General features: G+C 34.9%; 2 protein-coding genes across 2 annotated transcripts; one reads left to right on the top strand and one right to left on the bottom strand.

The window, feature by feature from the left end:
• Positions 1–625: 625 nt before the first annotated feature.
• Positions 626–25,885, bottom strand: LOC135683761 (putative RNA-binding protein 19). Its single transcript, XM_089109247.1, has 16 exons — positions 25,121–25,885; positions 22,154–22,300; positions 21,413–21,865; positions 20,085–20,397; positions 18,211–18,473; positions 8,365–8,565; positions 6,893–6,982; positions 6,314–6,341; positions 5,562–5,650; positions 4,836–4,982; positions 4,231–4,286; positions 3,723–3,836; positions 2,749–2,854; positions 1,975–2,098; positions 1,215–1,311; positions 626–958 (listed from the first exon to the last, which is right to left on the bottom strand). Exons 1-15 carry the CDS (start codon positions 25,727–25,729, stop codon positions 1,235–1,237), a joined length of 2,817 nt encoding a protein of 938 aa, XP_088965373.1. The 5' UTR covers positions 25,730–25,885; the 3' UTR covers positions 626–958; positions 1,215–1,234.
• Positions 25,886–25,941: 56 nt separating this feature from the next.
• Positions 25,942–27,564, top strand: LOC135683771 (cytochrome c oxidase subunit 6A2, mitochondrial). The gene is made up of 3 exons (XM_065199124.2): positions 25,942–26,108; positions 26,743–26,894; positions 27,313–27,564. The coding sequence occupies exons 1-3, from the start codon at positions 25,991–25,993 to the stop codon at positions 27,403–27,405; spliced, it is 363 nt and encodes a 120-aa protein (XP_065055196.1). The 5' UTR covers positions 25,942–25,990; the 3' UTR covers positions 27,406–27,564.

Genomic DNA, 27,564 nt, shown 5'->3' with positions numbered 1-27,564 from the left:
ATGCCAACTCTGGGAACATGACAATTTTCAATAGGACGGAGAAATACCCAACCCCTGAACAACTATCACAATGCTTGTCATTAATAGATATAAATGGTAATCCAATTGGCTTTGAGATTGAAAAAAGATATAAATGAATGGCAATTAAGACTGTGTAAGGGAAAGTGAAGCAATTTTTATTTGCAATTGACTCATGCCTATGATTCTGCTTGCAGATTACACTATCAGGCAGGGATATATACAATGCTTGCCAAAAGTCTTAGTACACTAAAGTTTCGCAAGTTCAGTAGCATCCCCTCTCCCCCTTGAAATAATGTTGAATAACAACAGTTTCAAAGCTTTAAATTAATCCAATGTAACTCTATCAGCTAGGGTAAGTAATAGGCTTTTAAACCAACATTGTTTGGGGTGGGAGGGGGATATTTCTGATTCTTACGGCCAGAAACCTTTATTTCATCAAAATCTTACATTGAGTGTTACAAGGACAAGGACCAAAGTGGTAATAATGTGGTTTTTGAGAAACTAATTAATCAAGCAATAGTAATTTTTTGCTACCCGGAAGTATATAAATTTGAAACATCCCCAGGTTTTTAGCAGACAATTCTTTTAACAAAGAAAGACCATATAACAATCTATACTTCATAACTGCCACGTAATTCCTTTACAAACGATCTATAATGTGCGCTAAACCCTTATTGCAATACCCCAAATTCGAAAGCTTCTGCTGTACTTACTCCATAAACGCTAACTTTAATTATATGACTTTTTATGTTTCAAACCTGCCTGGAGATGCATATTTCTTATCAAAATGACATGTCTGAGACAAGCATAGATGCAAAAACAACACATTAACTTATCAAACAATACTGGGTGTCAATATAAACCTTAAGTTCTAAGTGAAATAGTGACACCATATTTTCCAAAGCTCCTGTCAAAGCTTTACGTAAATGCCCAAAACTATACAAAAACGATATTTAAATGCATTAAGTACCAGCAAGATCAACTGATGAAATAAAACATTCACTATTTTATCACAGCATTCAGAGTTAGGCCAATAGTTCCATACACAAACGACAAACCAGGGCTGCAATTTTATCAAATTGCATGATGACTATGAACTATTAAGAGGCTCGACTTGATGGTTATTATCTCTATATGATTTCATAATTTTTAACAGCAGGTTTAAGTCAGAAGATAGAAATATATTTACGTACAGTAATGCTCTTGCGGAAATTCAAAGAGCATCCTCATTGTGTGAGTTATCTAGCGCATCAAAAATGTCTTGCTTCTTTGTTTTCTTCTTCAGGGGCTCTATAAAAATATTGTTAATTTCAATAAGTGCTTCTTGTACTTTATAATAACTATAGTCTCAAAATAAAAGAACAATTATCTTCAACAGAAATACATAAAAATTCAACCAAATAGAAAATAATACCCTTGCCCCCTAAGACAAAAAAATAACCATTACGGGTGAAAGTTCTTCTTACGAACAATAGGTCGATATGAACGATATGTGGTGTACTACAAAAGTGCCCCTGTTATACCCAAAAGTATGTAGTGTTTAACAACAGTACAAACTTGGGGCTACTAAAGGCTAAAATATAACCAGGCTTGTCTATTGTAGAATTAAAAGCCAGAAAACCTTGCTACTCATTAAAAACATTTTTGTCGGTACTGTTTTAAGTTGATAAGAAAGTAGCTTATAGTTAATTGGCTTTTCTACGGCATATTTCTTAGACTTAGCTTCAGTGCAAGCTACTAGTTGCCAGGTCACGAACCTACGCAGCATTTGGGAAGTAAGAAGTGCGAAAAAATAGGAATCAAAGATTGCGGAAAGATTCCCGGGCATTTAAAATATTAAGATATACAGAAAAACAGAACTATTTACTCTGGTGCCACTCTACTCTTCTGGCTAACATCATATTGGGATAAAAGCCATGAATCTGAACGCATAAATAGCTATAGTTTGCTTACCTTCTCTGAAATGAAGAGCAGTTTTGTTTCTAATGCTATCCACAGTTTCGTCATCTTCAGCCCACTCCAACACAAGACGCCTTCCATACAAATGTGTACTTTGGCACAAACTCTTAAATGCTCGCTGGAAAATACCATTGTCGCTATATTAGTTATTTATCAATGCAGTATAAAGTTAGTGTCGGGACTTAAAAAAGTTTGCTTCTCGGAAAAATACCCACGGCTTTGATTTAATGAGCAACTACCTAATAAAGATAGCCTGACATAAGTTGAAGTCACTCGGATAAAAAACCGCTAATGCTGAAGAAAAATATAGACCAAAATCTTTCTCTATGCCTATCTGCGAATTTCGCCTCGGTAGAAGTAGCATTGCTGCTTTCTAGTGACTAGACTTATGTGAGTTATCTGTTTGTTCATTCGCAAGGTTTTTGATCGATTTATCTTTCGAGAACATTTATACGGGGCATGCCAACTATGCCGGACGTGAAAAGTCGAAACAGCTGAAAGAGGGGCCCGGACCCGTGATAACCAAATATCTTCCATACTTTGTAGTCTGCATAGACCCATGGATGGAAGCTGTTACAGGGGGGTTTGTATTTAAATGAAAGGTGAACTCTGTAATAAGGTGCGGCTTTAACATTTCTATGTTTATAATATTAATGACTGCACTGTTTTAAGGCCATGTGCAGAACCAATATAAGTTGCTTTCGTGCAATATTTTTCAGACAAATACTGTAGGCAGAATTAAGGATAACTAAAACCAAATACACTTACCTTTGCATCTTGCTTTGAAACAAAATCAATGAATGCAAATCCTCTGTGACTCCCTGTGCCAGCAACTTTCTTTGGTATTCTCACTGTTTTCAATTCTCCGAACGTTCTACGAACAAAACAGACAGCAGCCTTAGAGTCAGATGATCTGATAGGCAGACAGCAAATTCGTTTGTGCTTATGGATTGAAAAAAAAGACAATTAAATTTATGTAAACTTTTAAGACAATACTGCATTACTATACAAAATAATTAGGTATATCCGCATTAAGCGTGAAACTCTAAACTGCAACTTAAAACAGTCCTGTACAATACATCCAAGCGTGTACAGCTCTGCATATAAAGCAATAACTTCAAACTAGCTGGGTATGTAGAATCAATTGATATGCCTCTTCTTTCAGACAATTTCAATTTTGCTGCCCTAAAAGAGTTTCATATTTGAACTTTATAGGTAAAGCAAAGACCAGAGGTTACATTTAATTTTTGTAAATTGTCAAGACACTTCTCTTCTTAAAAGCTTCCGCATTTTACGTTTTGGCAATAAGAACTATTTTCTGACTGTTTAGAAAAGAGTTAAAAAAAATTTTCAGTTCAAACTTTGACTTACATAAAAAATTATAACAGGAATGGAAAAATTTCGCAAAAAAATATTTTGACATTGTTTTTTGGTGGTCTAAAAATAGACCTTTCAAGGGCTAGACTAGACTCTGTACATTTTAAATGGATTGTTCCGAACATCCAATGAGAAACGGGTTCTATTAGTTATCAGTAATTGATAGTATTTGTAGGTGTCCGTAATTGTTTCATTTAACTGTTACCTGTTACATGTTTTAATATGTGAATGGCCACAGGGTAGTCATTGTCTTTTGCTCCCTGTGGTCCCGTCCCTGTACAAATTGTAAAGTAATTAGGATGTATAGTAGGATGTAGACGTAAACATGTATTGTAAAAAATGGATTGTTTACAAACAAGTCATACCCAAAAAGTTGTTTGAGCTCCTTTTTCGATGCCTCAAATGGGACGTTTCTCACTAGTATCTTGCTTGTTGTTTGCTTCTTAGCCAACGCACGCTTTCTGGTCGTCTCAGCCCCTCTACAAAAATCAAAACATTAGAAAAGTCAATGTTTTCAGCAACTTGAATTGATGTCAAACTAATATATGGCAAGAAAATAAACTTTAATAATGTCAATTTGATACACATATTGCTTAGTATTTTTGAAATAATGTAGGAACAATATGAATCATCAAAAGAAATAAGAATATACAAAACAGGAAACTGAATTGTTATAAAATGCACGCATCAGATGCCACATAAACTGTTTATCCCTAATAATATTAGCCAATTTATAGCTAAAACGATTAAAATTAGACCTTTTATCCAATATCATGGTCAAAGGAGAGGTTTCAAATACTATTATGATTGTATTAGGATTTTGAAGTAGCTGTATGGCAACTTATAATCGCAACGATAAAATGCAAAGCGTACTCCTCTTTCCTGTGGGATTTCTTGAGCTCAAGCTGATGACCATCCAACATCGAATGCTAAAAATAGAATTGTACCTATAAAAGCAATTCTGACCAAATAGGTAAAACAACATTTGAGTACCGGCCTCTCGAAGTTTTCATTGAACATCAGAAAATAAGGTAGAAACTCAAACAAATATTCCTATGTCTATAAAGGTATATATTTTTGGACATAAAGTTCCTTTCCACATTTCAGATAATTCTGTCCTTTTTATAAATATTTCATTTATAAATGTCTTATAGCTCATACTTGCAACATAAGACCTTACGTACTGAAAAAGAAATCGAGATGACAAGCTTTCAACTCAATGTAAAATGACTTGAAATTTGCTTGCATAACCATCTATCCTACGGAAAATAAATAGAATGCTTCCAGCCCTCTTTCGTTTTTATCTGCTTAAAAAAACGTCATCACTACAGTTTGGCTGACAATTGCTCAAAAAGCCATAACAACCTCGGTGGAGTTATCTTTAAAATTATGAATCATTCTGCTTCATTTATGTTCCACCTAAAAATACTTTGTCAATATTATTTTCTTGGATCAAAGCTAATAAATACAAGTCCTACCTGCAATGTTTTGACTGCCTCGTCTGCATGAGCTTTATGTTTGAATTCGACAAACCCATATCCCATGGACAGCAACCCTTGTGGCTTCTTTGGATCTTTCTTGCGAGCGATTGTGACAGACCTCACTTTGCCACATTTTTGAAAATGCTGTAAAAGCAGTTTGATATTACCATCGAATTGCAAGTTTCTTAAAAGACGATTACCCAAAGAAAAAGATTAGAAGCACAAAATCATTCAATGATGACACAACATATGGTATGTTACTAAATGCGAGAGGAAACAGAGCATTTTGAAAATAACCGAATTTATAATAAAATCCTATTTTAAATATTGGCATAATCTTAAAAAAAAGAATGATAAAATAAGATGAGTCATAATTTGGCCATTTATTTTCTTCCAAATACATAGAGGAATAAGGGCGCTTTGACTCCCGATCTACGCAACTCCAGACAAGTCGCTTTTCTCAGTAAAGGTAACTTTAGGCCTGTTTTTCAATTCCGCAGTTGATGTTCAGTAGTTTCAGATGCACTCTGAACGACGTTTCTAAAGTAATCAGTGGCATGGGCGTTTAGAGACAGCAAGTCGAACTAGTGTCAATTTTGCTCTTCGAAATCGGCGCTGATAAAAACATTCGAATAATAAAACAAAATGATAATCAGACAGACTTGACGAGCGTCACACAAGCCAAATATGACTCCTTGACAGTAATTCAAATATGTATAGTACCTGTTCAATGTCTTCTTCTTTTGTGTCAAAGTTGAGATTTTTTACAAATATAATTCGGCCAGAATTTTCTGTTGTCCCATCATCAGCATCTGAAATATTTTGTATCACAGCATTTTTATATATTTCTATAAACAATTAATTTGTGAACTGGGACTTTATTCTGAAGAGTTTCAGATTAACTGAGTTATTGTATGCGAGAAGTGGCAGAAATGTCTTTCTGGATTGTCCAGATGTTAGAGACTTTCTGTACCAAGCAAATACAATAGTGACACGCAAAGGAGCTTTGAAAAACCTGTCTCTCCATAGCAAATGTAATCTTTTTGAAGAACAGAGCAAAATCAAAAGAACAACACTTTAAAGTTAATGTTACTGGAATAGAAAGTGTAGCCTTTGTGTTTAAATTTATATTTGAAGTGTAGCTTTTTAATAAGATTGCTGAATTAAGTTGTCTTTGTTTCACGAAAAAAATTGTTTTCACGTCACGGAAGAAGGCTTGAATTAAGAGCGAAGAACAAGTTTAAAAGACACATAAATTAAAACGGTAGAAATTTACTTAAATTCGCATATTCTTTCACAACAATCGATTGCAACTTTGTGGCATTCAATTAATTTCTAACTTCGAAACTGGCGGCATTTATAACAAGGATACAACTATGCAAAGGAAACTGGCTTTGCACATTAAGAATCGGTTTACCAGATAGCTGAAAATCTAGATTAACAAAATGAAATATTTACAAATGCACGATACGTACCATTTTCTTCGTTCTTATTTTCCTCATCCTAAAACAAATAGTAATAATCAAATTATTTCATTTAATAAGTAACATCTTTACAAGGATTTTCCCAAACACCAATTAATGGACTCAAACTGCACTGTACAACAAACATAAAAATGGCTTTGAAACTTGGAATGATTCTGAGGGCACATTAGAGAATGTCTTCCCTCCAGCACCCACCAAAGTTACAAATGTAGAATGATGACAAAAAGGCTAGTTTACCTGGCCTTTCGAAAACCACAGGAAAACATAAAAAAGGATAGGTTAACTGAAAAAAACAAAGTAGGATCATAAATACAGGCGAGAATTTTCCTTAATATGAACATTTTTTGCTTATATACCTCCTGAGATTTTGTAATCATAAAGAAAAATTGTTGAGGCAAAGTTAAATTTTAGCAAAATACGTAAAATACAAAGTTTTGGGACAAGAAAACATGTTGACAAGATACTAACAGCTTATTTAAGCCTTACTGAAGTGAGAACTAAGTACTCCCGCAACGTCCTCGAACATAATAATGCATGTAAATCAACCTTTGAATAAAAACCCATCCATACCTCAGCAGCCTCTTTCTCTTTTACAGGTAACTGAGGCTCACAAAACACATCAGCTGGCGCCCATTCCAAATATAAAGGCACATGCTTGAACTGTAAAAAGAAATTATTGTTAAATTACTTATTCTTCGTATTTTAACTACCTATAAATTAACCTAACATATTGACTTTAACATATAATGTTATGTCTAAACACCAAGGGTATTATGTGATCTCGAAAATTTGTTTGAAACCCTCGACCTGATCTTTGCGAAGAGATCATAATAAAAGCAAATATGATACATGATCACCTTGCTGGCATTTTTACTCTTGTGTAAAGAATATAACCTTCCTTGCATATATTGCAAACTTCGTTTACATAAATCATTTCCATACGTGAAAACACTTGATATAAAAATTCTGAAATTACTGGTTTCCTCTTTGCGTTCAATTCACAGCAGTCTAAGTATTTTCCCAAAGGCCAACTTATTTATACTTTCGTTCGAACGAGATTTAGTCCGGGAAAATTTATAATATATTTTTTCAAACAAAAGCAAAAGTTAAATTTTATTCTCACTTCAGCTCAATGCATAAAATGAGATTTATTTCTCTGATAAAGATCTGACCAATATTTCAAGTGAGTTAATTAAAAACTAAGAAAGTACCCTTCAGAAAATTATTTTTGTCATTAGCTTACGAAAAGCGTATTTTGCCTTGATCGACTTGATTGATGATGACTGTCACATGGAGATTTGCCATGGATAGTTTGTTGGATTTAAACAAGGGCATGTTAATCATATCATTGATATCAAATAAGGTTAACGAAAGCCAAAGATGTTCATCGTTTTCTTCTTGATTCTATTAAGAAAACTCTCCCAGTTTGAGCAAAACCAATATCAAAGATAATTCAACAATAAAGTAAAACCATCATAATCAAATGAACAGGAAAAACAGCCGGAAAGAAGGCTTGTGACTAATATTCGAGAATTTGAAGATTTATGATTTTTGAGAGCCATTTTGTGAAAGCTTGTCATTTTGAAACAATTATATTGCAGAAAAGTCAGATTTTTCTTGAACCATAACAAGACATAAAGGAACTTTAGATTTCAACAAAAGCTAATGAATAAAAAGTTCAAAATCCCTACTGGCAAGGGACCAAGAGATTTCCAAAATACAACAGCACGGGCAATGGCTTGCAAAAAAATATCTTGACATATCGGAAAACATTTGGACTTTGATACAATGACAGGACCATCAGTGAGGATTAGCGCCGTTTCAAATAATTTACTGAAAAACAAAGAAAGTATTGGAAATCCTCCTAACCTTAAATTTAATCGGAATACGGCGCTGACTATCAGAGATTCTTTAATATAAAAAAGAGAAAACTTCCTTCTGGAATTCCCTAGTTTTGAGAACTATATGATTATGAATATTATAAAATATATGCCTTGTGAAGTAAATATCAACTTGTTAACTGCTTTAATTATAATTCTTACCTTGGAATAGGCTAAACTTCTGAAGGCAGCTCTAGCCTCGGTTGGCTGTACAAACTGTACGATTGCTGTTATCCCAGAAGGAGGCAGCAGAACTTTATCTAGATCCCCAAATTTGCCGAAAAGATTTCTCAACTCTACGTCTTTTGTGCCGTGTGGCAAGTTTTTTACGAGGACAACTTCATTGCTTCTTTTGGTATTCACCTAAAAAAAACGACAAAACATTTCAGAAAGATATGATTATCCATATGAAGAATGAATATACCTGAAATATGGATATAATGATGATGTCACAACCCACAGCTGTTGTTATCGATAGATCGATTTTCGAGGGCTGGACTGCAGTTTAGCGAACTACTTTTTGTTTCCTGGTCGGAAGTTGAATTGAATCGCTACTACCTAGCAACAATGACTGCAATTCTACAAAAGTGAATTATAAAATGGCTGAACTGCTGAGATTCGAAGATGCTTGGGATGGTTGGCGGTTGCCAGATGCTTGGGATGGTTGGCGGCCAAATTCGGCCAGCCAAACAAAAATATACAAAAAGCTATATTTTTGCTAGTTTTCTGCTATCTTTTACCTTGTTTCTTGATTCGCTATTTGGAACTTTGAGATTATTTTATCAACATGTTGAGTATTTTCTATGCTAAAGTTGTTGTTTTCTATGACGGCCAACAACATTGAAAAACGGCCAGAATAGAGCAATTTGGCCAAATGGCAACCCTGATTCGAACTTTTGATTGTTTCAGAAACCAGGCTTTGTAATTCATAAAATTTGTAATTTGTAAAAGGTTTGTAATTCAATTCAACTTCCGACCAGGGAACAAAAAAGTGGGTCGCTAAAGTGCTGTCGTCCCAAAACTGAATTTAATAATGATGTTTTAACTCCTCTATGGAATTTTTCGCATCGTATTCTACATATCATAACAAGATTTTCAGCTTTCGTAAGTCAAAACAACTGTTTACTGACATGACTCTAAAATGTGCAATTATGTTAAAATTGGCTTATCTGTGGATATTTCCTGAACATCCTTCAATGTTTTTGAAACAAGTACGTCGTTGAAAAAGTCATATTTTTATCTATGTTGAAAACCCTATTGTAAAAAAGTTAAAGTTTAACAAATTACAATTGATAATCATGCCATTCATTAACTTGGCAACGGTAAATGAAACATATCTTGGAGATAACAGCAAGTGAATCAGACAGCTTTGAAGACAAAGGTCACAGAAGTGAAATCTGAAGAATGTGGAACCCCAACAACGATAATTCACATTTGCCTAACAGAAAACGTAGAGATGCAACGTCGAGAAATGAAATTAAGCTTTATCCATTCAATTTTTTACAAAAACAAAATAATTTAGGCAGTAATTATTTTTCAAAACAAAAAAACTATATTTCGACAAAAATAGGACTTGAACTTCAATACAATAAGATAAAATTTGGACTTCAATGTAAGAGAAAGTTAAGACAAACTCTTGTACACAAGATGGTCAAAAAAGGATGGTATAGAATAGAAAAACAACACATAAAGATGATGGTCTGAAAGATAGGACGAAAGTGGATGTAGACGTTAACTGGTTAGTTTCTGCTCTCCGGAGGTTTGTGTCAGCAAAGTTCTCTCTTCTATTGTAAGACTATGTACTTAAAGCCCTGGCAAAACGACCAAACATTTCACTAAACTTCACTCAACTTTTTTGAACTGTCTATGACGCTGTTGGGTTGTTGGGGATCTTGCATAGGAGTTTGCTTTAATTTATTTTGCTGCATGCACAAGCAGTGGATAAAAATTAGAATTGGATGAAGCGACGGGGAAAGAAAAGACTTTCTAGCACATTTACATACAACAAAGTTGACTGTTGAAGAAGACAGAGTAGCGTACAACGAGATATGCAGATGTCTCATAAAGGCTTTTTGGGTTACGTAGAGACAGGAATACCTGAGAAAACAGACGAAAACCTTTAGATTTCCACAGCTAGTGCGCTTGCGCGATCACAACAAATGTTTAATTGATGGCAAAACGACTAAACATTTGCTAATCAATACTTAACAACGCTAAACATTTTTGACCAGGATCAAACTTTGCTCAACAACACTCAACACGAATAAACAACACTAAACAGGGTGGCAAAACGATTAAACTTTTCAATAAACTTTTGACTAAACAAAAGTTGAGTGAAATGTTTAGTCGTTTTGCCAGGGCTTAACGAGTTGAGTCGCATTTGACTTAAGTCTTGTTGAGTTTTATAGAATACAAGAGTGCTCTGTTGTTGATAGTTTGGGTGAAATAAAAGCAAGTGCACCCGAAACACCAGCATCGAGTATGGACAGCAGATAAACCAAAGGTATAGAAGGAAAAGTATTTTAAAATGAATGGATGAAACTTGTTAAAAGCAATTCGTCAGAACGTGATAAAAATAGCACAGAAAATCCACAGTCCATCAAAAAAGGGAGCTGGAAAAAATCCTTACAAAAATGAAGAAATTGTAGTCTAATCTATTCAGATTTGATCATCATGATCATAACCCAATCAAGATCAAACAAAAAAGGCAAGAATACTTTGTTTTCTTTGAACTCTTTTTTTATCAATTCAGGCAACTTAGCTGAATTTGAAACTCTGCGGTTCCATTCCTCTGATAAAGGTTAAGCTGGACTTGCTTGATAAAGGTTCGATTCGACACCCTGGTGCAATGCAAGCAAAACAACAACCAAGATGAAGGAAGAATATCCTGTCTATCTATCCAAAACAGAGAACATTACATAACCCAGTCATTTATTCCTTTTTGGATTGTCATATTATAGGATGGTACCTCCTCTGGTGTCACTGATCACTCAGACTGTCAAGGAAATTATCCATTAAGCAACTGCCACTTTAAATTGTGCGAAATATAAATTCTAAGGTTTATTCAATTTTTTCATTATTATTCAAAACATACAAAAAAGGACTTACAGTCAACGTTCAATCTTTAAATTGGATAATTTTGCCACAATCTTATTCTAGCTGTTTGGTGAGGTAATCCTTGCGGGCTCTACTTGTGCCAACTTGTTGCATATATGTTTTGAAATTGGTTATTATTTTTTATAGAAACTTTTCCTGATAGACTAGGTTTCCTATTCATAATGTCATGCTACACATTGAATCTGGTAGTATTTTAGCACAAAGTTAAAGGTTACAAAAGCAGAAGGCTATTTTTGAAAAAATATAAGCAATTGGAATTAATCATAAAAGAAGGGTTAGAGGATTAGGACATAAAGGATTTTTTGAGTTTTTCTTTGCAAATGCCAGATAACTGCATCTTTTGTTTGCTCTGCACTGATTAATTCACAGTCAGCAATTTTTTTGAAGTACTAAACAAAAAACAATTGTTTTAGCATCATTCATTTTGATTTATGAAAAGCATTATAAAATAATGTCCAAAAAGTATAAAATAAAATAGCAAGGTTAAAAAAATTTCTTTAAATTAAAATCTAAACATAGCTAATATAAAGGCTTTAAAAAGTTTACTGGGACAGGCCATATTCAAAATATATCTTTACCCTTGAAGTTCTGGCAATTTCAGTTTCTGGGATAAAATTTCTTTAATTGGCCACATTTGACAAAAGGAATGTGTCAAATGTCATTTGCATTTTGTGCATCTATGTCCATTTGTCTAAGGATGGTTGCTGAATGGCAAGGAAGGTTGAGATGTCATCTTGACACTTTTTTAGCTGTCCTCACTACCATAATGTAAGAAACATCTTTGGCACAACAGCTTGAGAAATGACACTTCAGAACTTAATCTTGAGTTATAATTCCTCTAGTTTGGCCTTTATCTATATTTGAGATCCCTATAAATGGGAAAACATGACCAGCATTGCCCCAAAATAGCAACTCTTTGGATCTAAATTTTTTCTCAGCATCTAAATTTTTTCTCAGCAATCCACATTTTGGTGCTCCTTTTTGACTACCACTTTGTCGAAGAGGGTGCTGTTGTTCATGTTTCCTGCATATCTTTTGACCTTTGTGATAAAATCCACCGAAGACCACAGTCAATATTTTTTTCAACCAATTGAGCCAGGAGGAAGTCCCTGTCCTCTTGAGTTACAGGCCGAGATATTGCACGGTAACCTGGCTTTGGATGTTTGAATATTTCACTTAAAGTTTTAATTTCTGATTCCTGCTGTTTTTGATGTGGAAATCCTGTCCAAGTGTTAGGCAAATTGGATGTTGAAAAACCATTTTTATAAACATGAATACCAGCTGCTGCCATGTGACTACACAGCAAACTGCTTCTTGGGCACTCGCAACTTGCGGAGGTAATATTACCGTCCCCATCAACAGTTAGGCCAACCTTGTATGAACGGTCTTTCAATGAAGCCTGCACGCTTGCCGATACCTCTAATCCATTAAAATCAACTTCCACAACAAATCCATTATTGAATTTGAATTCTCCTTTACTGAACGCATTGATGTCTTCCTTGAAAAATTTCGATAAACCTGATAAACTAATCGCTTCTTGGACAGCCGCCATGTTTTGTTTTGGTTAGAAGACGGCTGGGTGTAGTTAGAATGCGGCTACCACGTAGCGGGCCTTTGCTATTAGCCAATCAACGCTAATATTGAACGGCTTTGGTGGAGAACAAAATTGTTGCTTTTGAAAAAAAGAGTTAAAAATCCAAAAAACATTGCTTCGAATATAATTCGTGTTAACAGGTTCAACATTCTGTGGAAGATAAGTAGGCTGTAACCCCGAAATCTCGTTTGTATTAACCGATCTGAAATGAACGCAGATTACTGGCTAGTGACCTAAGATGGCCACTTTTCGAAAATTTCAAATTGGTTTAAAGGACACACACACAGTTCGTCAGCATTACATAACAGAATTTTACAAAACAGAGATGGACCGTGCCAAAATATAGATATTCACAGGATTGTCCCACCTTATGCATTTCTTGTACAAGCGTACCTAGTATTCGTCACTAGGCACTATCCTTGGTTCACCGTGGCTTTTGGCTACAGGGCCCCTACAGTACTACCCCGCCACCAAGTTTCTTGTAAATGGACAGAACTCACTCCGTTTCTTATAAATGGACAAAAAAAATAAAAAAATCCGAACAGTTTCTGATAATTACAGCAAGAAACTCGGAAAATGTGCATGTATGTTTCACTAAAAAACCATGAAATCTGCTTTTACGTGGGTTATATTAAATCCAAATTTTCGACCGATTACTCATATTAAGCTTTGTCAAAGTCAGATAATCAAAATAAAAAAATCAGATAATATAAACTACCGTAAGTACTAGCCTTGCAAGCTAAATTTAAGGCTGATTGGTTTCTTATTTCAGGGTAGATGTGGTGCTATCTGGCAGGCTGCTGCAGTTTCTTATAAGTTGGTTTCTTAGTGGCGGGGTAATACTTTATTGGGACATCAGAGACGAGAAAAACATTTATGCATCCTCTAGCTAATGGGTCACTGCTCTGGGTACCAGAGCCCCAAGAAACCGGGAATAAAGTATAGTAGACGGCCGCGGTTGCAAAGAATGAGTGTCCCTCAAATCAATATGTCTGCGGAGACTCTGGCAACTAGGGAAATGGGCCACAAACTTCAAAACTTTTACAAATCGGTAACAAAAACGCATGGTCTAGGCGTGACACAGTTACTTCCATGGTCTATCCTCTGGAACTGTGTGTTATCTGCACCCGTATTTGTAATTCATAGGTGTTCGACGGTGACAGTCAGAGAAGTATTTAGTTTACAATGTCAGTTTGTTGGAATAGAGTTCTTAAGTGATGACGTCACAAAAATCTATTTTTAGAATTTTTGAATTTAGATCCCATAGCCTGAAAGAGCATCATGAAATACCTCTAAATATGCAAAATCATTCAAATGTGTTGCGAATTGGCTGAGATATGGTCACATGTGTATTGGATTTTTCCCCATCAAACTTATTTTGGTCTCTGTTCATGACCTAATGAACAGAGCGAAAATAACAGTGATTCGTTAGCAAACTTCAAATCTTTCATTGGCAATATCTAAACTGATTTTGGACATATTTTGGACCTAGAATTATTTCATAGTGATCTTTTATGTTATGTGGTTAAATTCAAAAATTCTAAAAATAGGTTTTTGGTGACGTCAAACCTTAGAACTCTATAGAAAAAGCAAATTTTGTTATGTTCAATACAATGAGCCTTTCACGGAGACAAATTCAATTATAGGGCTCTAAACACACAGACATCCGAAATAAGCTTCCTGAAACTAGGCCTCGTTGTGCAACAAATCGTTCGACAAAGAAATCAATATTCTGTCACAATCAACTAACTAGCATTTGCAACTATTCTTGGTTTCATAACAAATCTGATAGTTTCAACAAACAACTATAATTTCCGCAAGCCAGCCAGGCAGAACCACCCTACTGTTCGGAGAAGCTCGTGGTTAAAGAAATAAGCATGAAAGAGAAAGAAGAGGAAGGACTAGTTTCAGCAAAGGATACATTTTCTTTCATAAACTGCAGTCTAGAAGCTTTTACAAGAACGTCGCTACAAACCATTTATCGAATAGTATTTCGATATGACATGTAGATCAAAAGACTGTTTGGGTTGATTTGATTAAAATTGTTACTTCGGCAATTACAAATTAAGCCACAATTTCCAGCTCTAACTTGCAGGTACGATAGGTTGTGTTTGAGGTTGGTTGCACTTGCAGATGGAAGAGTTTCAGACCCCAGCAAGTGAATTGTTCCCAATCGCCAATGCAAGCAGCTGAATACAATTAGTTTATTTGTAGTTTATTTGTTTATTTTTATAGTTTATTTGAGCATGGGTTTTTTTTGATTCACTAGAAGAAAGATATGATAGTTGACGAACAGGTTTGAAAGGGAAACAGACTTTTCAGGTGGTTTAACCCTTCAATCTCCAGTAGTTATCAACTCGAGGCAACTTTGACAACGCACATTTTCAAACGAGGACTAGCCTGACTTGACTCATCCTCTTTTCTCTATTCAGAACCTCTGCAACTTGTATTTGATAAACGATATAAGGGTTGGCATGGAGAAGGAGGGGGCTCAAAAGGCAGTACCTGATATGAATGAAATTTTCCACTCAAATAGGCACTTTTTTGACTCAAAGGAATGGCATTTACCCCGGTGCTCCCTGCCCCAACGCCCATGTATCATTATCGCTAAGAAATAATAGGACTCGAGAAAACATCGTTGAAAAATTAAAAGAACATTATAGAAGTGGATGGCAGAAATGATATAAGATAGTGACAGAGAACTGATGATCAAATTTCGTTTTTTCTGTTTTCAAATGAAATGAATACAGTTCCATTGTTATCTGTCGCTTTGACACGAAGTTCCGAGCAAACCTATTAGTATCTATGGTTTAGATTTGGAAAAAATATAGATTTTGCGGGGCCCAATTCCCCCTAGCAGTGATGGCACTGATGTGTCAAAAATTCTGGCAAAGGCTCACTTTTTTAAACCATTGAAAAGCTTTACGATTTCTTGCTGCCTGCGACTGCTTTAATAGCGTGTTTAATGCAAAGAAAATTATATTAGTTTACGAGTCTCTATAACCCCTAAATAGATAAGTGGAATGGGTTCTCACGCCTTAACGCTATCCTTTCTTCCTGCAGTAATCGTGGCGTCTTCATAGTAGCTGCAAACATTCAAGCAATTCCATTAATCATTAAGTGCTGCTGGGAGGTGATTCACGAATGATCTGGATCATGATAATCACAGGTGCAGCAACAGGAAGCAAACATCAAAGTTGCAATTCAAAGCTTAAAGGTGTCGGATACGGGTTGTGAGGCACGAGACTTTGAAACAGTTGCAAGAGGGAGAGGATATCCATGTGGTGACGCCTAATTAACCGAGACTGTATTCAATGAAGAGCTTCCTAATCAACTAGGGGAAGATGAACAATAAAACAGGGTTTAGCTCTTGTTTAATAAGGATCTTCCGTCCATTACTAATGAAAGGCTATGATTCTGCAGACAATACAGTAAAGTCTCCATATAAAATGAGCTTCCCTTTTCCTGTTATCAATTTAGCACCGCCTGAAAACTTTTTATGTACCTGTCAGCTTATGAAGACGATGTGGTTACAAAGTTTATTTAAGCACTCATTCGGCTGTTTCGTTGATGAATAAAAATTATATCATTATTTGGGCTTATCACCTTTCAAGTCACAGAACTTCACTTCCTTCTCCTTAGCCAACTGTCAGGTTTGAGCTTCAATGAAAGAAGGTAGCGTATTGCTCAGCAAATATGATTAGATAAACAAAGAATAATAAACTATTATATCGGCCTGCTTTCTGATCCAATACAAGCATTGGTCAGCTACTTCCTATAAGAAACTCAACAAAACAGCATCTACTTTCGAGCTTACAAAAAATAAATTAGAATGGGAATGTCTCACATAATTTGAAAGTAGAGACTTTTTATTGTTGCTCTTATTTCAACATTGATCTTTCCACAATAAATTGTTCTTAAGACCATTATTATACTAAATAACAGTTTTGTTTGATATTTATAAGTAGCGCGATGGATTAGACGATCAAATTTCTTTTTAATCTCTGTCTTGATAAAATGGGTTTAAATTTTAATAAACAATTTGTTTTCTTCTAATTTTTACCTGAGACTGGACTTGCTCTTACGTTGTTATTATTTCTAGGTTAATCGTGCTTCGGTATCTTTTGTTTAAGATTAACATGACATATAAAAAAACATACATCTACACTGCAAGAAAGATGCCTAGATTCTAGGCTTTCATCTGGGATAAACATACTTTTCATCGCTTATCCTTATTTTGTAATTAGATTCAGAATTACAAAGGACTTATGACCATGAGACGTCAGTAAGGGAGGCAAAACAGTAAAGAACTTTTGTTATACAAATAGAAGCAGGCTGACCCAGACGTAGACTGGCTATAAAAATGGGATGGAATTGTGGAAAGACAGTGCAACCACGCACTTTTACCAAAGGTTTAGAGATAATGACGGTATCCCGATGGCTACACGCCAACATCCTTTCGGTCAAAGCAGAGTTATGCAGTACACACAGTTTTTTAAGAAACTAGGTAACAAGGCTGGCAAGATTTTGCAACTTCTGTGGAAATGGTCGTTAACCGTTTCAAGGCATAGACAGACGACGCACAGCTAAAAAGACGTTTATACAGACAGACAGACTATTCTGTGGGTGCATTTCCCAATAGCTGAAAAAGGAAAAAACGGGCTCTCCATGGGAATCATTTTTTAGCTTATAGGGTAAATAATTTCACCCAGCCATGCGACATCGGGTAATGCAGGCTTATAAAGAAAATATATGAAATTCTGGAATTTTGTTGGAAATTCTGAAGGAAAAATTTTAAAGATAGTTAGGGTGAAATAAATCTCACGTCAAATATAGAGGAATCAAGGAGAAAGATTCGAGGTCCTGTCAAAAATATAAGAAAATGACGCTTCAACGTCTCAGTTCCTACAATTGTTTTCTACATTTGAGATATTGCTTGACAGCTCGAATGTGAACATCCTCCTTGCTCATAAGGTGAATTCTGGATAGTTATATAATACATCACAGTATGTGTTAATCAAACTTGCATAACTATATCACTGATTCACTCTAATTATTTTATTTGTGTCTTTGTTGTTTAAGTGCATAAAACCAAAAAATATATATGAGCACAGAGCTACCCTGTGCCTCTGTTCTACCCAGTTCTCACAAACTTTGTGGTTTGCATCAATCAGCATATTCATTAGGCCGGAGCATAATAACTTGCAGGGCTTAAGAAATCTAGAAGACAAAGTGACGTAATTACCTGAGCTGAGCTGACATGATACAGACTATCTAGAAGAGTATTGGCTACTCACCTGTCCGAATGAATCTATTTTAACACCATGTGATGTGAGAAACTCGCGTGTTTCTGCGACCAGCTGTGTTTCTCCTAAAGCCATTCTCACTGCTAAACTATCAGAATTTTCTGCTTCCAAAATTTTGCTCTTTTGTACATTCATCCGCTGTGCTAGTGTATCAACAATGGCATTTTGACCGAGAAAAAGCGTGTTCCAGTTGTGGCCACTCGAACTCAAATTTTTCATTTTTGCAGCTCTCTCCTTCTTGTATGATGTTCCCTCTGCATAAGAAGAAAATTTTTTCGCATTAAAAAATTAGTGAAATTGATGTTTATGGGTCTGTCATAAAGTGTTCGATGCCGCATAGTCAGAGCTGTACACGCTTCGGTTGCCCGATGACCGCATTAAGCTTGAAACTCGGAGTATCAACTTAGAACCGTCCTCTTGAACACCCAAAAAGCGCATTAAAAATTGGATGGAATAGGAGAGTTTTAGCTTGATCTGTCCCCATTCTGTGTTGTCATCAATCATGTGAAATAGCATGAAAGCACCTGTTAGACCATGCGAACCATTTGTATTTTACTGAACAAAATGAAGAATTTACCAAAGTTATACTTAGGTATCGAACTATAAGATACATTGTACAAGAGTTTTTACAGCTCTTTTGAATCTAAAAGTAAAGAAAAGCAGGGACAAGAGACAGGTGTAGTTGTTGTTGCTCGCTTGGCTAGAGGTTCAACTGTTCAGCTTTAACACCTATGCTAGCCTGACAATAAATGTGAAACTGGTTCAAGTATTTGTCAGTAGCTTACTGCAGCTGAAAATTTGTTGCAATTTAGCTGCAAATTTTTCATGAAATGACCATGGGGTACTCGTGACCTTCTATTACCCTTGGTATCGTTCTTATAATATTATTAAGTCATTTGGTACGTACAACCCTAGATAAGTCGTTTTGTTAGATAAGGCATTTTTCATATTTGAAGCTATATATCTCTCAAAGCTGTAAATTTGATTCAAACGTTTCGTGAGCTTAAGAGATTACAAATTTATCTCTCTTTCAGTTAACGTTTCCATAATACAACTAAAAGTGCCGTACGAATTCCACAATGTTCCTAAATAAATGCATTTCCATGAATAGTTTTTGACGGAAATGTTTCCGTTCCTCATCATCATATTACAACACTGTCACAATTTCGGTCAGAAAAATAGACAAATTCCTTTAAAGGTGCAAAAAATAGCTGAAAATGATGTGAAACCATCTGTTTCTACCGGGTTTGCGACAAATGGCACCCACAATTAGACAAAAGTCAGGAGTCAGACTTTTGCCTAATTATGGGTTACCTGAGATAAATGGCCTGACATCTGATACATTTGATGACTAAGTTTCGAATTACAAAATTCAGCTTTTTCGCAGACGCGATGTGACATCAAAGAGACGTCAACAAATTGAAAATAACTTGTGATATGCGAAATATAAGTTGTGATATGCAACACATAATATTTCTATGAAATAGGCTGTGTCTTAGCAACATGAAGCCATAGAGGATCTATATGCAATCAACCTATCGTTGAAACTTCTATCTGTCTATCTGTCTAACTTCTGTCTACATTCTGCCAACAGAGAGGCAGATACGCCTGTCCGACGATAGAAATGAATTAAAAATTAAAAAAAGTATTGCTATTAGCTATTGCTTTGCATTTATTGTTTCTCTGCAGAAGTTTTTCTAATTATTACCTTATTGGTCAGAGGAAGAACAAAAATCGACATGTTGATTCAATGTTCACTTAAAGCTATAATTTCAACTGAAACTTTCATTGGCAGCTAGACTTGTCATCAATACCACACACCGTTAGAGGGAAAACATTCTTGCTTCAATTAAAAAACATCTAACCTTGACCAGTAGCTTGGTTTTCAGTGGCTCTCTTGCCTCGTGCAGGTATAACATGGAGTAATCGACCTTGAAAGACCTTTCCATCTAATTCATTGAAAGCAACAACAGCGTGCTCTGGCATTACAAAAGTAACAAAACCAATACCAGTGATTCGTTTTGTTGCCTTGTCGATTGGAAGATGAACCTCAGCAATAGGACCGTACTTCTCAAACAATGCCCTCACGTCATCTTCGGTGCATGAATACGACAGGTTTCTCAAAAACAAGCGCCCTGATTCGGCAATTGGTTCTTCTTCCTCATTTGGGGCTATAGCCTACAAATAAAATGAGTTTCAACTGTCTTAAGGGGCATCCACAATCACTGCCAAAATTACCTGGAACACCTAACACTTTGCGCTGTGCTTCTCTATTTTTCATTTGTTTTCTTGAATACTACCACTTCCGCCCCCCCTTTCCCCCCAAAACAATGTTGAAAGTATAGAAAAATATCAAACAATCCACAAGTAAAAGCGTACTCCATAACCCCTTTCTTTTTTCTATAGTAAATCAACATTTTTCCTAGGGGGAGAAGGGGGTAGGCTGAATTTGCCTTTGAAAATTTACGTTAGTGTTCCAAGACTTTTGGCAGTGATTGTAGATAAAAGGTAAAAAACAGGAATAGTTTAAATAGACCTCGTGATTACGACGGCATTTAAGGCCCAGCTTATAACTTAAATTGAATTTGCTTGTCTAAACTTGGTTTTTAAATTCTTCTGTATTCCAATGAGCCGTTCAATCAGTGAATTATCAAAGACAGCAGTGAATCAATTGATGGCTTTTTTCTATCTTTTCAGTCAAATAGGCCTTGCATTCCCGTTTCCAAATAATCCAAAACTTAATTCACGCCATGTTTACGCTTAAGCTGATGTTTCAACTTCACCAGCGACTTCTTTGAAGAACGCTTGAATCCAATAAATGGGTCATTATCACCGAAAACATAATGCTTTTAAATCAACTGGTATGATTAAACAATTAACAGAACAAAAATTGAATCTGTTAACACACAAAGAAATACGGTTTGTATCTACGGTTGTCTTGTCTTCCCCAAGGAAACCATTTAAAAACATTCTCAGTCTCTCAAGTTAACATGACTATGAAAAGGATTAAATGTAGCTAATAGCCACACTCTTTATCACGATAGCAACTTAAGAAAAATTATACTTAGTTAATCCTTCTCTAAAATCAGCTTATTAAAATATTCTATCAAGCTGAATACAGACACAGTCCTTTGATAGGATAACTTGAAAAACTTTATGTATCACATTTCCATAAAAACATTAGCTTTCTTACCTTTTGCATCCAAAGCGCATTAGGACGTTTGGATTGTTCATCTTCCATTTTCATCCTAAACAACTCCACATATCGATTCTTTATTTTTTTGCTATTCTTTTTCATAGCCATATTTATATCTTCTTCGTTTTCAAAGTCAACATAGGCATATCCTTTTTTCCTTCCCTTTTCATCCAAAGGCATTCGAATATCAAGGATTTTTAGAGGAAAAAAAAACTCAATAATTTGCTTTTCAGTAGAAGAAAATGGGATTCCACGCATTTTGATTGTCAAGTTCATTTTTTCAATGTCACCTTCCTCTTCAGATTCAGAAACTGAATCATCAGATTCAGAACTAGATGCAGTATCTTTATCATCGTCGTCATCATCATCATCATCGTCATCATCGTCATCATCGTCATCTTCTTCATCCTCTTCATCTTCCACTGTGCGGCTTTCATCTTCACTTGAACTCTTCAAAGATTAAATTTCATTAAAACTAAATCACAAAATGGTACATATGCTAAGCAGAATAAGTCAATGACTTCTTCTGACAATAGATGTGAAATACTTTCATGTAAGTTGTTCTTTAAGGTTTGTGGCAGAAAAGCAACCTTCACCAAGCATTGTCTTTCTAGTCAAATGCTTATATAACTGATCAAATCGGTCAAATGCTAATCTATTAATGTGATTCAAATTAACATTCCAATTGAAAAAAAACTGGCATCACGTCGTAGACTTATAATTTGAAATAAGTTTCACCTTCTTTGTGATCTTTGACTGTAGCCAGTCCAGATCAGATTTATCATCTTTCTTGAAATTTACATTTTCTTCATCAATATTGTTTTGTTCCTCCTTATCATTGGCATCCTCTTCAACTTGATCTATATCAGTGAGTTCATTTGAAGCCTACAATATTATAACAAACATAAACCTATTCTTAAATTTAGAATATTCATGTTTGGTAAACAATTTTAAGAAATCAATGACAACAATAAGATGCTGTTTAGCAGTGCAAGGGTATGAACTAAAACTAAAATTAGTCACACTAACTCAATGTTCAAACAATTATCAACTGTTTGAGAGCGGGATTTCCCCCTTTTAAGGGCCATTAGGTGTTACATGCAGTTCTCCAAAATATGGAGTGTTTTTGTTCACAAAGGGTTGCAAAGTATTTTGCATGACATCATTAGCAGAATACTTTATGCTTGAGGGGTCAAATGCAGAAGGACATCATTTGGCATCCCACTGCAAGGCATTTAGGGTTTTGTGGTCAAGCCCAGTTTGCAGTTTCCAAACAGAGAAAGGCAGGTGTGGAGCAGAACAAGAGGGAGGAGCTACACCCCCAAAAAAAGTCTCAATACTACCTTTTTCTTAATTCTTGATATTTTGCAGACATGTTCAGATAGCTATTACTTACAAGTTTCAAGAGAAAAGAAATTGGCACCAAATTAGGTGGCATAAGTTTTTTAATACCACCCTGTTTTTAGATTGGTATAGATTCTTATTTTTACAGAGTACATGACAACACCGACACCCTGAAGATATATTATAGACTTTATCAATGATTTAAAAAACTTTATCCAAAAAGAGCTTTTACAAAGATGTGGCCAGGGCGCGAGATCTTGATGTGACATGGGTGTGCCCTATAGCTTAAAGCAAATGAAAGTTCAAAGAGTTTCCTCAAGTTCAACATAATCTTGCATTGGTTTGATAATAAAATAACTATCAATCATGTATATTTCTTATCTTAGTCAACTTGTGCTTCTTAATTGATATCCTTGGGCTTTAGCATAATTTTCACAGTAATGGGCACAACTGAAGTCCACACTAATACGAAGATGTACACTTGAAATTATTAGAATTCCACGGAGAGTATCTTGAAAGATAAACTATGGTTAACGAACATAACAAAACAACTTATATGATCAAAAGATAATACTAGGCGACATTAGGTATTCAGCATAAGAGTAGTAAAAATGTGTTCATGTTCATGTGCAGCATGACTAAGCAAGGCTCAACTTAAAGTGTCAATCAATGATACTATGAGTCAAAACATGATAATAGTAAATGTCTTGTCAGAAATTTTGCTCTTGCACATTTGAGAACTCACTGGGAACTGCCATATATTTTGTTATCTAAACTAGAACACTATGGTGTTTGTGGATGTGCACTAGTGATTAAGCTCATATCTCTCTAATAGAATGCAATTTATTTTTGGTTAATGGCTGTAACTCTAACTTGCTTAAAATTTCTTGTGGTGTTTCACAAGGATCTGTATTAGGACCATTACTGTTTCTTATATACATCAATGATCTACCTAATGCTTTCAAGAAAACTTAAGATTCATCTTTTTTGCTGATGATACAAACATTTATTGTGAATCCAATGATTTGTCTAATCTAACTAAAAAAGTAAGCTGTGAGCTGAGATCAGTCAAAAATGGTTAGATGCTAATAAATTATCATTAAATATTGAAAAAACTAACTACATAATCTTTCACTCTACTTCTGTAAGTACTACTACTAATGCTGCTATCAAAATAGGGAAAAAACTAATAAAATGGTAAAGTTTTTTAAATTCTTAGGACTTGTTTTAGATGAGCACCTAAGCTGGAAATACCATCCTAATGATCTTTCAAAAAAATTATCTAGAAAATGTGGAATTTTCTTCAAAATTAGAAACCTACTTCTATTAGTTGTTTTACTCTGCCTGTATAATTCTCTGTTCTTTCCTTCTTACAATATGGCCTTGTTGTTTGGGGCCAAACATTTGCATAATATATTGAGCCAATTCTCAAATTGCAAAAAAACAGTCAGAGCAATTTCATTTCAGCCAGACTTGCCCCCCTCACTTCAAATTTTCAAAGATCTCAAACTTCTAGAACTTTCTGATATTTTTGAACTCCGTCTCTTGGCTTTTGTCTTTGATTCTGTCAATAAAACATCACCTACTTGCTTTCATGACTTTTTACTATTGAGTTCCTCTGTTCACAAATATTCCACAAGACAGGCCAGTCAAGGTAATTTATATTTGTGTCGTAAAAACAGTCTTCAATATGGGCTAAAGTCAATTCGATATCTTGGTCCTAAACTGTGGAATAATTTACCTTCTGAACTGCGAAATTCTCCATCAAAAAAATCTTTCAAATCGAAACTTAAAATTCACTTGTTAAACAAACAGTAAGCTAGTATAACTGCTAAATTCCTGTTCTGAGTTTTTCCAGCTGATTTTAATTAGTTGGAAAGTTCCCATTTTTATGTGAAAAGAGTATGTGCATTTTAGCCAATTACTTTGTATTGAAACTCATCAAAAACTGCTCAATTATTGTCCTAGAATAAAAGGAGGGGTCTCTTCTCGATTAGTTTACTTATTGAGAGATCTCCTCCTTTAAGAATTCCCTTCATCCAATTTATTTTGTCCTATATTTGTATTTATACTATTATGTAGTTTAGTTTAATAATTTCTTTGTATTAATGATATATAAATTGTATGTTGAGAATTTTAAAATATGAAACTGAACTGAAACTGAACTGAAACTGAACTGAAACTGAACTGAACTGCCATGTTCTGCATTCTAACTAAAAGAATGTAGACTGGAGTTAACCTTCTTTTTTATTTTTTTTAATCGAACTTGTACTAAAAGCTGATTTTTTTGTTTGCTTGAGCAGCTGTTAAAAATACTTTAATAGTTGCCTTAAACAAAATAAACAACATGATATGCCCTACCACTGCCTTTCTTGAACTTTTCTTTTTTTCATTTTTATCTACACTGCTTTTTGATTCTTTAGCAGTCTTGTCAATTTCTGATTCTACAGTTTCGTTGCTCCAAATTTTCTTTTGTGATGGCTTCTCATGAGCTTTGATAAATTCGTTTAATTCTAGTTCATCGCTTGTATCTTTCTTTTCAACACTGTCGATTATATTCTTATTTCTATCCTCTTTATTGACACTGCTCTTTCCTTTAACAGATGCAGAAAGTTTATCTTGCAGTAACTGAATTCGCTCTCTGCGTTCTTTCCTCTCTTTCGAATTTCTTTGAAATGCAGAACTTTGACTTGAGTACTTGCTCCACGGCCTAGGAACAGTTTGATCCCCGATATCTTTTGCGAGCTCTACAGTGATTTTGCTTGTCCCGATATAACTCTTATTGAAATAAGCAAGTGCCTCAGATGCAGAGGTTTCATCTTTAAAGCCAACAAATCCGAATCTTCTAGAATCTCCTGAGCTTTTTCGGCAAATCCTTGCATCCGTTATCTCGCCTTTTGAGGAAAATAATTCTGCTAACTTTGCTGTATCTAGTGTTTTTGGAAGATTTCTAACTATGAGTCGTGACATTGTCTAAGATCACAATTTCTATCAAATTCATTTGACTCTTCATTAAAAATTACTTGCTTTTTGAATGCATATTAAACTTATTTCGTTGTTGAAAAAGATAATAATTTTGCGACATTCACCACCATTCCACATGTACCATCGATGTTCGTCTTACGGTCATTATGGAATTGCCTACAGTTCAAATATTTCGCGAATGCCCCAAAGCGAGGTTTGACGGCTGTTCGCTTCTCGATCTTTGAGAAAACGACTGTTTCAGGCGAAATGGCAAGCTCGTTTCTAGCAAGAAGAGTTTTCGCTCCATCACTACGTCGCATGACGACTACTGCATCTACAAGTGAATTTAAGAGGCATCTGGTAGAAGAGGAGGTCCATGCTGGAAGTAATTATTAAGCTTGTTTTTCTAGAAGCTACTCAGGTGTTACTGCAGGATTTAGGCCCATTTTTGATAATCAGCACCGAGAAGCCAGGGTTGAATCCACGTAAAACTACGCCAGTTTTATGCCAATAAACAATATAAATACATTGGGAAATCGTTAGTCCACGATACCGTCCTTATGTTTGATGGAAACCCTTTATTTTTACTCAAACCGGATACTCTTCTTTAAACCGGAGAAAGGCGGCTGCTATATTCTATAATGTGGTAAATAATCCCTTTCTTCAGTCAAGGGCCAGAGTTTGCTTCTAAATTTAATAGTGAGGCGTTTAGATAGATGGCTCATTCCTATCATTTGCAAGTTGAAATATACTTTCTATGTAAGGAAGTTAAAATGTCCTACCTGGGGCGATGCCTTCCTAATTTAAAAAGAAATCAAAGTACTTAAAATTGATTAAAACATACAATTTAAATTGCCATTATTTGAACCAATGATTTAGATTCAGTTATATAAAATGTCAATATTAGTATTACCTGACCATATTCTATTTGAATATAAATAAAAGTTTTTTTTGTATTATATCTTGTCATTTAATCAGGATTCTGTGTTTTCTTCATGGTTTGATATATTTTGTCTCAGGCACCTGGGTCAATTGGAGACGTATTTCAATCTTTGTGGCAGTTCCTGCCGTTTTAGTTTGTGCCTGGAATGCTTGGGAAAAAGAAAAAGAGCATGCAGCCCATGGTAGAGGAGAGTTTGTTCCATATAATCATTTGAGAGTTCGCTCAAAGGTATAGAATCTTTTTAGAATTTATGAATTCTGTTATGTTTACTGATTGTTTGTGTATAATTTGAAGTCAAGAAATTTTGGATTCCTTGCCTGCTAAGAAAGACATCCTTTGATTGGATGATACAAGTGAAAGACTAAGATTGGAAATGGATTATCTATGCATTGTTTCTGTAGTTTTTTATAGATATTTATTAAAAATGCACTTTCTTTGAATTTATACAATTGGATGTCGTTAATGATCAATAATCAGATGGTAAATTTGGATTTTTATTCATAACTTCAGCAGTGGCGCAATTTACACTTGTTAATTAACAAAGTCCTTTTGATGTTCTTTACAAAAAAATTATTCAAGTATTTTTTTGTGAGATTTTTTTGTATTCAATTCAAATTGACTATATTATTTGCTTTTTGTTTGCTAGCCATTCCCATGGGGAGATGGAAACCATTCTTTGTTCCACAATTCGCATGCAAATGCTTTGCCAGAAGGTTATGAAGATGAAATTGAAGAATAGAGTGCCTTGTTTATTGACTGATATGGTCTATGTCCTAGTTCACATACATTGTTATTTTAACAAAAATTAAACATATTCTTCGTACAAGACACTAGACACTTCCTGTAGAATTTCTTTGATTTCCACTGTTGTGATATGAAATAGTTGTGACAAACCAGA

This window comes from Rhopilema esculentum, chromosome 7 (assembly GCF_057945365.1).
Source record: "Rhopilema esculentum isolate cy_ngs chromosome 7, ASM5794536v1, whole genome shotgun sequence".
NCBI lineage: Eukaryota > Metazoa > Cnidaria > Scyphozoa > Rhizostomeae > Rhizostomatidae > Rhopilema > Rhopilema esculentum.
Note: the sequence above shows the minus strand (reverse complement) of the source record. Positions and strands in the feature narration are given on the sequence as shown.

Excerpts from the sequence above, each read along its gene's own strand:
- LOC135683761 (XM_089109247.1), bottom strand. The coding sequence starts at position 25,729 with ATGTCACGACTCATAGTTAGAAATCTTCCAAAAACACTAGATACAGCA. Across the intron at positions 20,398-21,412 it reads ATGCGCTTTGGATGCAAAAG|GCTATAGCCCCAAATGAGGA; the intron begins GTAAGAAAGCTA and ends TTTTATTTGTAG. Across the intron at positions 18,474-20,084 it reads AAACCAAGCTACTGGTCAAG|AGGGAACATCATACAAGAAG; the intron begins GTTAGATGTTTT and ends CTTCTTATGCAG.
- LOC135683771 (XM_065199124.2), top strand. The coding sequence starts at position 25,991 with ATGGCAAGCTCGTTTCTAGCAAGAAGAGTTTTCGCTCCATCACTACGT. Across the intron at positions 26,109-26,742 it reads AGAGGAGGTCCATGCTGGAA|GCACCTGGGTCAATTGGAGA; the intron begins GTAATTATTAAG and ends ATTTTGTCTCAG. Across the intron at positions 26,895-27,312 it reads ATTTGAGAGTTCGCTCAAAG|CCATTCCCATGGGGAGATGG; the intron begins GTATAGAATCTT and ends TTTGTTTGCTAG.